We start from the raw sequence: 12,898 nt of genomic DNA, 5'->3' as shown, positions 1-12,898 counted from the left end.
GACCCTTCAGAGTCCTGCTTCTCACAGCCTCACGTACAGCATGTGCGGAGAATGAGACCACCTCGGACTGGCCTTCCAGGGCCTCTGACACATGGACGCTGTCATTCAGCTTTGTCTGACATCTAAATTACTTTTTAAAGATTCATGAAAAATCAAATGGAGAAGTATTGGACTGTTGATGTTACAAAACAGCCGCTTCTGGCGTCCTCTCGTTACTAATTACATGCACACAGAAAACACGTGGAATTACCCCAAGTTTGTACTTATAGGAGGAGCTTATTTTCAACAGAGATGTACTGAGTTGTTCAGGACGAGCTGCTGGGCACTCGGAGCCGCAGTGCTTGACTCATCCTGTTCCGTGAAAACCAGTCCTTTGGACTCTCGCAGTGCTCACAACTGCGCGCTGTTCAATGTCAAAGCGCGAACCGTAATACCTGTCTCCAATGCCATGGCGACTTCAGGGAGACGTGCCATGTCTTTAACTATCAAAAAAGGGTCAGGCCCGGTGTCAAAGTGCATAAGGGCACAGTTCGGGGGACAGACATTAACTGAATACACCAACGTAGCTGCTTGGGAAAATGAGCAGAATATACTCTAATATCTTTAATTTTATGTACATGGATATAATGTGTCAACTCTGCACAGGAGATACATATAGCACTTCAACAATCCACTCAACAGATAAACATTTACAATACAGCTGACCGGAGCACCATCCACATCGTAGACTTAGGTCCGATCTGCACTTTAACAGGAGACTTGAATAGTTTACGATCATAGACACACCGACATTTAAAACAAGACTTTATAAAATAATTTATATCGATATATCCTAGCATCTATTGAGAGGACTGGCTTGCATTTTGGGGATGTGTGCAATGAGTGGCATCTTTTAAACTTTCAGGTAATAAAATAATTTAGAAGCAGTTCATGCAGTGGTCAGAGCGGGGATGGCGGCTCCTTCAGGGGGTCCGTCTGTGACGTCACACACCAGGCACCCTGGGCACGCGAGGACCAGTCTCCCCTCTCGAGGGGACACCAGCATCCACAGACGCCCGCGGACCCCCTCCCTCACACTCAGCTGCGGGCACTCGCGTCTCTCCCGGAGGCCCCGGGACAGGTCCATGTGACGCACCCGCACCCAGGTCACTAGCAGACCCTGCGGGTTTTGACGACTTTGCTCTGGTACTTGACGGAGTGCCCGCCGTGCCCCACGAGGTACACGTCCAGCAGGTAGGCTTTGCCCGGCTGGAGGCCGCGGACGGTCTCCGTGGTCACCGCCCTCTGTGGGTTCCGGCTGTGGAAGTACTTACAGAGCACCTTCTCCGACTTCTCCCTCGTGTCCGGCCCCAGGCACTGGTTCTGCTCTCTCTTCCTCTGGCTGTCGCTGTAGGTGTCGCCCACCTCCTTCTTGTAGACGCAGAACTTGCTCCTCTCCTGGGTGCCCAGCCAGGCCACAGTGGCCGACGAGCAGGTGCGCAGCCTGTCGAAGGCTTTGATGCGCGTGTCCTCAGGGAGGGACGGGAAGGCGTGCTTGCCGGGCCGTGTGCTCGCCAGGACCTTCAGCACCGATGCCCCCTTCCTGCTCCCCTTCAGCCGGAGGAGGTACTTGGCTTTGGGCCTGCCCCGGAGCAGGAACTGCCGCACGCCCTCCACGCTCTGGGACAGAACCAGCTTCCCGTCTCGGCGCACCTGGACCTGCACGGCGTCCAGGCAGGAGTGGACGAAGAAGGCGACCTTCTGGTGGGAGGAGACGGGGGCGAACCGCAGCAGCTTGGCCCCCTTCCTCTTCACAAACACGTCGGTCACCTTCCCGTCCTTCAGCTCCACTGTCTTCTGCGCGGCCTCCTCCCTGGTCCTGGCGAAGGTGCCCACGTAGGCCGTGCTCATGTTGCTGCGGCTGTTGGCCACGAACACGTCGAAGTAGTACTGCGTGTCGGGCTTCAGGTCTGAGACAGTGAAGATGTTCTTGTTTCCTATGCAGACCTTCTGGATGTCGGCCTGGGGCCGCGAGTGCGCCACTGGGCCCAGCCTGGGGGGCGGCCTGGCCCGGGGACCACGCTCCTTGCCGAGGTTCCCTGGAGGGAACCCGAAGTGGGCAAAGTCGAAGGGGCTGAAGTCCAGGCCGGGCTTCGGGGCCGTCATGAAGGCGTCATCCGCGCTCAGCTTCTCCTCCACGGCACACAGGCTCTTGAAGTTGTGCTCCCGGCTGACGACCACACAGTACTGCACAGGCTGCTGCAGCCGGGAGGCCGTGGGGCTCGGCTTCCAGGCCAGCGTCGCCGTGGTGCGGCCCAGGGCCGTGACGTCCACCCTGGGGTCGTAGGGCAGCTCCGGGTAGGGCTGGTCGGACGCGGGCGTGGTGGTGGCGTAGACTCGGAAGTGCGCATCCTTCTCCGTGGACAGCAGCTCCAGCCGGTACAGCCCGGAGGGGGCGCCGGCCGACACGAAGGACTCCACATCGTTGCCTTGGTAGGAGAGCAGCTCGGCGCCCGCCTCATGCGTGGCCTGCGGCCTCTGCTGCTCCAGTGGCTCCGGCTCCTGCTCGCCTGGAAGACAGAGCAGAGGCGACCATCAGGGCTCGGCTGTGGGGCCGCCTACAAATCGCGGGCTCAAGACCCCTGTGTTCTCCACCGTCATAGCAATGCCTGTTGCCAGCAGAGAACTGGGAAACACAGAACAAGATTGAAAAAACCCTCCCAGTCGCCCTGGCTGGCTTGGTTCCATGGATAGAGCGACGACCTATGAGCCAGGAGGTCACAGTCCGATTCCCGGCCAGACCACATGCCTGGGTTGTGGACTCGATCCCCAGTGGGGGGGGGGGGGGGGGCCTGCAGGAGGCAGCCGATCTATGATTCTCTCTCATCATTGATGTTTCTCTCTCTCTCTCTCTCCCTCTCCCTTCCTCTCTAAAATCAATACAAACGTATTTTTAAAAAATAAAGTCATTCTAGTCAGGACCCCTGAGCAGCCCATTATGAAGATTTTGGGCTATTCCCATCCAGTCTTCGTTTTTTAACGTATTTTTCACCCTCATTTTTCTTTGTCACCAAATCACATTCTTCTTCATGCCTGCATGCCTCTAGACAAACCTCCATTTTTAAATCCTGTTTTCCTCATGTAAGACTACAGCATGAGGATAAGACTGTGGGTAATTTCTGACTGTCATAGATGGTGCTGTGAGATGTGTGTGAGGCTGTTGTGGTTTTAAATTCTTTCTCAGGAGAGGCTCCGATGAGTGGAATTTGTAGGTCACAGACTGCAGCCCTCTGAGCGAGAGCCCCTTCCGCCATCTGCGTACGGGCGGGATCATCCCTTCAGCCGCATCCGACGGCGTGCCCCTCGATAATCTCCCTTTGTTGGCGTCGGGCAATCTCCCTAAAGTGCAGAGTGGGAAGCACAGTAAGAGCACCCCGTGTCCCATGTCGGGAACACGTGTCGAGAGTGATGCGGGGAAAGCGCTGAAAGCAAACCAGCTGCCACAGAGATCAGTGTGGGGATGAGAGCAGGCCCCACGGGAACCCGCCTTTCCCAGCTCACCCTGCAGGGGGGCAGGGAGGGGTAGGATCCTGTATTTAAACCCTGAGATCAGCAGCCCTCACAAGACTATTTATTTTCTCTCTCAGCCTCATCCCCCGTCATGAGCTGTCAGCATCTCCAATCCCACAGCCCCGTCGCTGAGTGTGGCCCTCGCGCCCGATGCCTCGCCCCTGCCCGGCAGCACCCTCCCCGGCCCTGTGCAGGCTCTTCTCATGCCCTTGTGTCTTAGTTGCTTCCTGTCACCGTCATCGGCACCTCCTTCCGCTGCCGACCCCATGCCTCCTGCAACGTTCTTCTCGCCCTGGACTCAGGTGCTGGACGCCCTTTGCTTGTCTCCGCGTCGCCACCCTTTATGCCCCAGAGACAGAGGTTTGCGACCTCAGCTGCTGTCGGTCACTGCGGGTGCTGAATCCCAAAGCCCAGGCCCCAGGGCGATGCTCAGACCCGCTCAGAGCCCAGGGCATTCTCTTCACCTCAACGGGGACTCCACGCTCAGGCAGGACTGAACCCCCAGCCAGAGGCGGGTGCAGGCATCACCTCCTCCTCCCCCCGTCCTCACCTGCCTCCCTGGCCTTTCATTCCCCCAAGGCCATCGACCTCCAGTGCCACCCCGTCCTCCGGATCTGCTGCCACCCTGTCCTCTGGTGCCATCCCCATCTGGTGTCACCCTGGCCTCTGGTGCCATGCCCATCATCTGGTGCCACCCTGTCCCCTGGTGCCACCCCTGCTTCCCTCATCTCCGTGGAGAATCTCTAGTGTCCCCTGCACCTCAGCTGACTTTTTGCACCACCAGGAGGAGAGGCTGTTTCTTGCTGCAGCCATCATGCGGAGCCTGCTCCTGCTCCCGAGCCCTCCCCGCCGCTGCTCCCCTGGCCTTCTCTGCTGCTCCCCTGAGTCATTCCCCCCACTGCTCCCCTGAGCCCCCCACCCGCTCGCTGCTCCCCTGAGCCCTGCCCACTGCTCCCCTGAGTCCTTCCCACTGCTCCCCTGAGCCCCCCCACCACCCCCTTGCTGCTCCCCTGAGACCTGCCCACTGCTCACCTGAGCCCTGCCCGCTGCTCTCCTCCGGCAGCTCCTGCAGACTCAGTCGCCACTCCAGAGGGGTGTCACAGGGGGTCACGGTCACGGACAGTGGGGTGTTGTCCTCTTCCACCACAAAGAAGTACCTGCGGGAGAGGGGCCATCAATCCATCAATCAGACAGAGGATCCAATCTGACGCCCAGCCCAGCCGGGCTCAGGGAAATCCACAGGCTAATTCCATTCATTTCACAGGGACTGGAGCTGGCCATCTGACACGACCGCGACTCTCTCAGTATGAACCACGGGACTCCATCAGCCAAATCCGCAACCAGGTCTACCAGCAACACGTTGTGAAGGAATAAAGAGACGCTGAGCTGAAACGCGTAATGTGGGTGTTACTTGAGTGAAGAACCAACACTTAGCTCTTTGGGGTGCTATTTAGCCTGGGCCCTGCCATTCCAATAAGGCACAGCCAAGAGAAGCCCGCAGGCACCCTGACCGGCAGGAACTGTATTTTCCAGAACGTTGGCAATAGGTTTGTAAGGGACCCGGGGCACCCTGACAGTCACCCACTGTTTCAAACGCTCCTCTCCCGGCAGCGCCCTCTGAAAGGCCGGCTGGTCTGTCTCTGCGAGATCGAGATCGCTGCTCGGCTTTCACATCAGCGACATTTACCCACAGTGCCACTGCCCACAGCCTTTGGATAGAGGGACCCAATCCCACGTGAGAATATTTAAAAAGTAAAGATCAACGTTTCAATCAGTGGAAAGACTCATTCTCTGCCACTAAGACTTTCTGTTGGAATTAAATAACCTAGTGATTTTAAAACAAATTTTAGAAAATCAGAACATCCTGCTCTCTGCTTCCCCTGATTTTTTACGAAGCCTCGTGCGACTTTTCAAGGAGGATGAACACATGGGCCGGCTGTAACAGTGCCCTACGGTCCTCCTCTGATGGTTTCATCCATCGTTTCAGAGCCAGGAGCTTTGCCTGAGGAGCCGGTCCTCCAGCTCAGCAAGCCCAGAGCCACTCGCTCCCCTTGCAAAGCCCACCTAGGTGTTACCTCCCGCACCTGCACCTCCTGGGACCTCCTCCCTGTGTTCTCCCCATCATCACCCCACGCCCTCTCCAAAGGGACCACCATGGTCTTCTACTCTGTCTGTCTCCTCTGTGGTTCCCTCTCACCTTCCAAGCCCTTGGTCACCCAGGGACAGACAGGGAGGGCCTGTGCCTGTACCCCGGCCCTCTATCTGTGCGCGCCCCACCTCCGCCTGTGCTCGCTCCCCTCCGCCTGTGCGTGCCCCCCCTCGCCTGTGCGTGCCCCACCACCTGTGTGCGCGCCCCCCCTCCGCCTGTGCGCGCCCCCAGCCTGTGTGCGCCCCCCCCCCCCCCGCCTGTGCACGCCCCCCTCCACCTGTGCACACACCTGTGTGACTGCACTGGGCTCATGGTTTCTCCTCTTCTATGTGAACCATTCCCAAATCTCAACTGTCAGCCTAAACTCCGACCTCAATTTAGGTAAAACTATCTCCTGCCATCTTCACTTAGATTTCACTGGGAGTTTAAACTTAAGGTATTGAATCCAAACTTCTGATTCTCACCCCAGTCAGCTCCTCCTGTGGTCTGTCCCTGTCATGAGTGACCCCCAACCTCCCAGTCACTCAGGGCAGTGCAGGATCCTCCTTGCTCCTTCCTCTCCCCTCCATGTAACTGACCCGGAACACCGCTGGCTCTGCCTTTACAATATCCCCAGCCGTCACTCTGCCGCACCTTCCGTGCCACCCTCTCACCCAAGCCGCTCCTCGTCTGAGCACTATGATAGCCTTCGACTGGTCCTCGTTGCTCCCAGGACCCCCTACTCATTTACCCCCTTCCAGGGGCAGTGATCCTTGAACACGCCACTCCTCGGATCCAGCACATGCCACTGCCCCGGCTCTAACCCCCCCCAACAGTATCTCCTTTCATTTAGAGCAGGGGTGGGCAAATTTTTTGACTCGAGGGCCACAATGGATTCTTAAACTGGACCGAGGGCCAGAACCAAAGCATAGATGGAGTGTTTGTGTGAACTAATATAAATTCAAAGTAAAGGAGCGGAGGGCAGAGCAAGAGAACCCTCCGCTCTTTCAGCTCCGCGGGCTGGATAGAACAGCCAAACGGGCCGTATCCGGCCCGCGGGCCATCGTTTGCCCACGGCTGATTTAGAGTAAAAGCCACGGCCTGGCCAGTGTGGCTCAGTGGTTAAGCGTCGACCTATGAACCAGGAGGTCAATTCCTGGCCAAGGCACACGCCTGGGATGCAGGCTCGATCCCCAGTAGGGGGCGTGCAGAAGGCAGCCGATCAATGATTCTCTCTCATCATTGATGTTTCTCTCTCTCTCTCTCTCCCTTCCTCTGAAATCAATAAAAATATATTAAAAACAATAAAGAACACCACAGAGCAGAGCACTGGTGCACTTGGGAAATCAAAATCATTTTTAAAGAAAAATTCTGACTCACTCCAAGATTTTAAGAGACAAAATAATTCAAAAAGCAAATGTGTCTGGCCAGAATGCGGCTGAGAATAATTCAGCTGAGTGACTAGCTGTTTCGCACACCCTTTCCCCTTTCACAGCCTGAGCCGTGAGTGGAAGGACATCGCGCCTCTGCAATGTCATCGTCCTTGCATTTGGGGCCTTCACTCTTGAGGATATTATTAAGGGATCGTGGTTATTTTTATTTTACTGACGAGTCAGCTCCTAATCTATTATTACATTCATTCAAACAAATGATGTCATTAAGGCAGCGCTGAAATGATGCCCAAACCATAGGCCACATCCGTCAACATAGGAATGCTGACCCTCTGCTACCATTCGAGGACCAGAGGGTGACAAGCTACATAGGCCACGGTGGGAGGAAGCCACCTCCCATTATCACTGTCAATCAAAAGTGAAGTGACAAGAGAAAGATGACTCAACGATCTGATGCAACTCAATCTCTGGAAAATGGGTCACTGGTGGTGTGACACAATCTTTCCCTTCAGAATGCCCGAGTGCCCAGCTAAATGGAGAAACTATTTCTGAAATATGGTTGAGCGGGGTTTGGGGTACCACAAAGTAACTAACTTTACATATAACTAGCTCAATGAAGGATATACACATATATACTTAATTATGTAACATACTAGAGGCCCGGGGCATGAATTCATGCATGGGTGGGGTCCCTTGGCCAGGCGGGAGATAGAGGTCTATCAGGAGGCCGGCCGGCTGGTGGGGGGGGGGGGGCTGCAGGAGGTTGGCTGTGGGACCGCACTGACCACCAGGGGGCAGCTCCTGCATTGAGCATCTGCCCCCTGGTGGTCAGTGTGCATCATAGAGACTGGTTGACCGGTCATTAGGCTTTTCTAATACATAGATATGTCATTTTTAAAGGTCAGAATGTTTAGAAGAACTACGTAAGCCCATTTTGATGAGGCTGGCATGAAGGTAAATGAACAGGTCCATTGTTATCACTGTTGGGTTTGATTCTTTCAGAATCTGATGTTATCCTTCTAAGACTAACCGCACAACTTTGAAGAATCGTGTGTGTTCATGAATCTCATTTTAATCCTATAGAGCCCACCTCAGAAATTTCCCTCTGTCCTGAAGAAAAGAAAGCAATCGTTCCAAAGGTAAGAAATGCAAAAATCGCCCCCCACCCAAAAGGTCACCGTGGGCTGGAACCGGAGCCTCCACCGAGGACTGGCAGCGGCTCTGCATTTTTCCCACTGAGAGGACACGGCCAGGCCACCCAAGGTTAACCACAAAGCGTCCAGGTGCAGCGTGTTGGCTGACACCCCGATGAGCCTGCAGAGAGGGAGGGCGTCGGGGGTACCTCTTAGGTGTGTCTCGGAAGAGGTAGCTGCTGATCTCTGCTCCGTCCGGGAGCACCGAGGAGTCGTGGAAGGAGGCCTTGTCGCGGACCTGCATCTGGAAGAGCTCCTCATCGCGCGTGGGCAGCTTCTGGGCCCGCGGGCCGAGTGGGAGCAGCAGCCACAGCAGCCACAGGGACAGGGGTGCCATCCTGGGGGACAGGAAGTGGCACGTCAGTGCTGTGGGTAGACAAGTGTCGGCAGGTTCCCACACTGCAGCTCTGACGGTTAGGGCCGCCTTACGCACTTTGGATCACGCACCTGATCCTGACAATGACTTTGCTGGGTTTCCTCCCAAAGTACAGGGTGTCTCAAAGAATGTACACCTGCTTTCACAGCTGGTAGCTCAATGTGAAAACGAAATGTATTTTAATAAACCCTGCCTTAACAATTATTCAAAGTGCGCGTATACATTTTTGGGGCACCGGTATATCCTGGAGTTGGTGATGAACACACTAGAACTTCAGGTAGTAAAAGGACTGTGAAAGGAAAGGACCTTTGGTGCGGTGACCTCCCAGGGTGTTCAGAGAGGAAACCCCAGGTGGTCCCTGTAGGCACCTGTAGACAATGTCTCAGAGTTTGACACCTACTGTGAGTTGCTGAGGGCCAGGAAAGGACCAGCACACAATTATTTGTTCATTTATTGATTTTAGAGAGAGTGGAAGGGAGCGAAGAAGAGAGAGGGAGGGAGGGGGAGCGAGGGAGAGAGAGAGAAAGAAACATTAATCAGTTGCCTCCCGAATGCATCCCGACCAGGGATTGAATCTGAAAGCTAGGCATGTGCCATGACTGGGAATCGAACCTGCCTCCCTTTTAGTGCACAGGACGATGCTCCAACCAATGAGCCACGTGAGCGGCGCCCTGCACAATAGTTTGCATTCTTCCTATAATCTGACTCAGCGTTATACATGGACAGTAGTATTCTTACTCCCAAACTCAGATTCTCACAAACCGAGCTTTCTGCAGATGATCAGGTTGAACTTTCTCACAGGTAAAGCAGTATGTCCAACATCACAAGGTGAGTTCTTTGCCGCCTAATTGTTGTCTATTACCAGACTCTGCGATGGGGAGTTCACAGGGCAGCCTTTCCTGTACCAGAAAGTGGGCTTGGATGCCACTCGGGTCGAGGGAGCCCCTGCACAGTAGCCGTGGCTGGGTCATTTCCTGTCAGCGAGTTACTCTGTGGCACGTGGCACGGGCTTTCCGCAGAGACCCTGCGAGTCATTATGGATCCACTGCCATGGCCACTGCTGCGGGGACGCTGCCAAGGACACCACCGTGCAGTGTCTGCGACGCGCAGCCGCATGCAGGCAAGGCCTCTCCCTGTGGGGTGTGGGGAGGCTCAGTTCTCTCACAGACAGATTGCCTGAGGGTCTCCTCATCCCCCTGCAGCCGGCACCAGCGCTGCAGCACTAGGGTCACCGCGTTTTCACATGTTAAGCACTGTAAATAGCGAGAGAGGCCAAGGCTGACACCTGCGGTCACCTACAGGGAAGTGACGGCCAGCGCTGTTTCCAGTCACTGCAGCCAAGGCACCCGGACGCAGCCCCTCCGGCGTTAGTCTATCTTCCGCTGGGTGTGGTTAGAGAAGCCCGGCGAGGGAGCTAACTCTCCTCCTGATGAGGCATGAGAAGGAGCTCAGCATGGAGCTGGCTCACCAAGCACTTTAACTTCTTTTTCCCAGACAGTGGTTCCTGCCCAAGTCCCCGGAGCACTGAGTCCCCATGCGCAGCAGGGCCGCACTCGCCACTGGCCACTGCGCCCAGTCCTCACGATCACTAGTGGAGCGGGTGCTGTTCTCACACAAAACAAACCTCCGTCCCCATCAGCAGAGAACAGTGGTAGGCCCAGGAGGACCTGACTGCAGAGCCCTGGTGTCCAGCCACTGCAATCTCTCAGGAAGCTGAGAGAACTTCTTACCAAAGGCCCCTCGTCCCCCTTCGCTCTCGACAGCACTGCGACGGGGTGAAAACGTGAGCGACAGCTAACACGCTCGCCCTCCCGTTCCAGCTCCTACCGGACGTGTCGTCCTAGGCAGCCACGTAACCTCTGTGGACCTCAATTTTCAGAAGGATTTGGGCAGATGACCTCTGAACTCTGAAAACAAATGATGATTCGACTGGTACTAATCTCTTTCCCGACTCGTTAGCAGTTTAGGAATAAGACCAGGCCTTAAATAGCCTAAACAACCTGTCCCTCAGCCACCGACGTCGCCAAGGCACAGTCCCGGGAAGGCGAGCTGAGAAAGGGCACTCACGTGAGTCTCACCTGCAGACAAAGGTCGTATGGACAAAAGACGGCTGGATGCATCAAAATTAAAACTCAGGGAACCTACATGAACGGAAGAGGAACTGAACTGGTGGGCCCCCCACTCACAGCCCTTATCCCCTCCCCTCTGCTGCCCCTCAATCTGAGCAGAACTGGACACACTGCCTCTGTTAGGAAATACTTATTTCAGCACGAGGAAGCATATTCAGCGCGCTCTGCAGTGGCTCCCCTGACACTCTGCCTCCTGAGAGTGAAACCGGCCCCTCTAAAGGGCGGGAACTTGCTGTCCACACTGACTGGGGACTTGGAGCCAACACGCCCCTTGGCAGCGCTTGAGAGTGCCAGCCACGGCGGATTTGCCCGGGAACTACTAAGAAGCCCCATGAGGGGCCATGAAGCGGCCCAGCCCAAGCCCCCCAGGACAGCGGAGCAGGGCCAGCTGCCCACACCCTAGGCGCCTGGGAAATGCAGGTCAGCCCCGGAGTTAGAGAGCCAACTAGTAGTTCTGATGGTGGGGAATTCCCCAGCATCCTCGCTGCCCTGGAAAACACTTGCTCTTTATCCAATCAGCTCATTTAAGAGATGGATTTTGAGTTAATAACAACATTAATAAGTCTTGTTGTGTACACACTGCGTGCCACGCACTCTTCTAAGTGCTTTACATACATGATCTCCGGCAATACTAGTGACCACCCTGCCATGTGGGCACTGTCATTTTTCTCCTTTCCAGAATGGTCAAACTAAGGCATGGACAGCTAAGACCCCAGAGTGAGAACTATGAGCTATTTATCATGAGTGACTTTACAAATGTGGTAAATATTGTTGTTATGTATTCCCCTCACCAGCTACGTAGTAATTTAGTATTTAGTAAGGTGGGCCACTGCAGATGGTAAGATTATGTGTTGAGACAGTTCCCCAAGGGCCTGCGGGCTGGTTTTTGCGTCTCCTGGGAGCAGAACAGGCTGCCGTGATGTGAGATTACCTTCTCCAGGATGTGTGTGTAGTGAAGAACCTCGGAAGATAGAGCCTCCAGAGCAAAGAGCAGGCATGATCGCTACCCACTATAGAAGGTGTGGGTTCACCCCTCCTGCACTGCTGGTGGGAATGCAGACTGGTGCAGCCACTGTGGGAAAACAGTATGGAGTTTCCTCAAAAAATTGAAAATGGAGCTCCCAATTGACCCAGTAATCCCAATTCTAGGAATATATCCCAAGAAACCAGAAACACCAATCAGAAAGGTTATAAGCACCCCTATGTTCATAGCAGCACAATTTACAATAGCTAAGATCTGGAAATAGCCCAAGTGCCCATCAGCAGATGAGTGGATTAAAAAACTGTGGTACATCTACACAATGGAATACTACGCTGCTGTAAAAAGGAACTCCTACCATTTGCAACAGCATGGATGGAGCTGGAGAGCATTATGCTAAGCGAAATAAGCCAGTCAGAGAAAGATAAATATCACATGATCTCACTCATTTGCAGAATATAATGAACAACATAAAATGATGCACAAAAATAGATCCAGAGACATAGAAGCATCGAATATTCCAACCAACTTCAGAGTGAAGGCGGGGGGCAGTGGGGAGATAGGGGTAAGAAATTAACCAAAGGACTTGTATGCATGCATATGAGCATGACCAATGGACACAGAAAGTAGGGGGGTGAGGGCATGTGTTGCGGGGGTGGGACTGGCCGGGGAGAAGTCAATGGGGGGAAAAGGAGATGTATGTCATAAACTAAACAATAAAGCATTTTTAAAAATAATAAATAAATAAAAATGAAAAAGGTGTGGGTTCCCTGGGCTCAGGGCACGCCTCTCTTGTAATAAACCCAGCACATAGACTGGTGCTATCTGGCCCTTCTGCACCATCCCCTGAGAAGTGGGGGTTGGGGAGCCGGTGGGAGAAAATACTGACACTATGGATCCCACCGCTGCTCTGAGAACGAGGTCCCTTATCTCTGACCCACGAGTCTGGGCCACCCAGCATCCAGAAGATGCTGGCAGGCGGACCTAGTAGCTTGCAAGTAGGGTGGGATCTCAGGTCTCCACAGTTCTTGACTCTGAGCATTTATGTAGTAATTTCGTTACTAGCTTATCAACGTTACTGGTTCTGTGGACATTTTTATTTAGGTCACCACCAATGGGGGATAGACTCAACTTTATCTTTGGCTTTCTTTCT

The 12,898-nt window shown here is 54.4% G+C and overlaps 1 protein-coding gene across 1 annotated transcript in view; it reads right to left on the bottom strand.

Annotated features, from left to right (window-relative positions):
* Positions 1-568: 568 nt before the first annotated feature.
* The window catches only part of NDNF (neuron derived neurotrophic factor), a 32,337-nt gene continuing 20,007 nt past the window's right edge, over positions 569-12,898 (bottom strand). Inside the window, exons 2-4 of the mRNA XM_080673879.1 lie at positions 8,411-8,599; positions 4,582-4,706; positions 569-2,549 (exon numbers count right to left, since the gene is read on the bottom strand). Of these exons, the coding sequence (XP_080530005.1) occupies positions 1,150-2,549; positions 4,582-4,706; positions 8,411-8,598 (1,713 nt within the window). The 5' untranslated portion in view covers position 8,599 and the 3' untranslated portion in view covers positions 569-1,149. The remainder of the gene's footprint in view (positions 2,550-4,581; positions 4,707-8,410; positions 8,600-12,898) is intronic.

This window comes from Plecotus auritus, assembly GCF_963455305.1.
Source record: "Plecotus auritus genome assembly, chromosome: 6".
NCBI classification, from domain to species: Eukaryota; Metazoa; Chordata; class Mammalia; order Chiroptera; family Vespertilionidae; genus Plecotus; species Plecotus auritus.
This window is presented reverse-complemented; position numbering and strand designations above follow the sequence as displayed.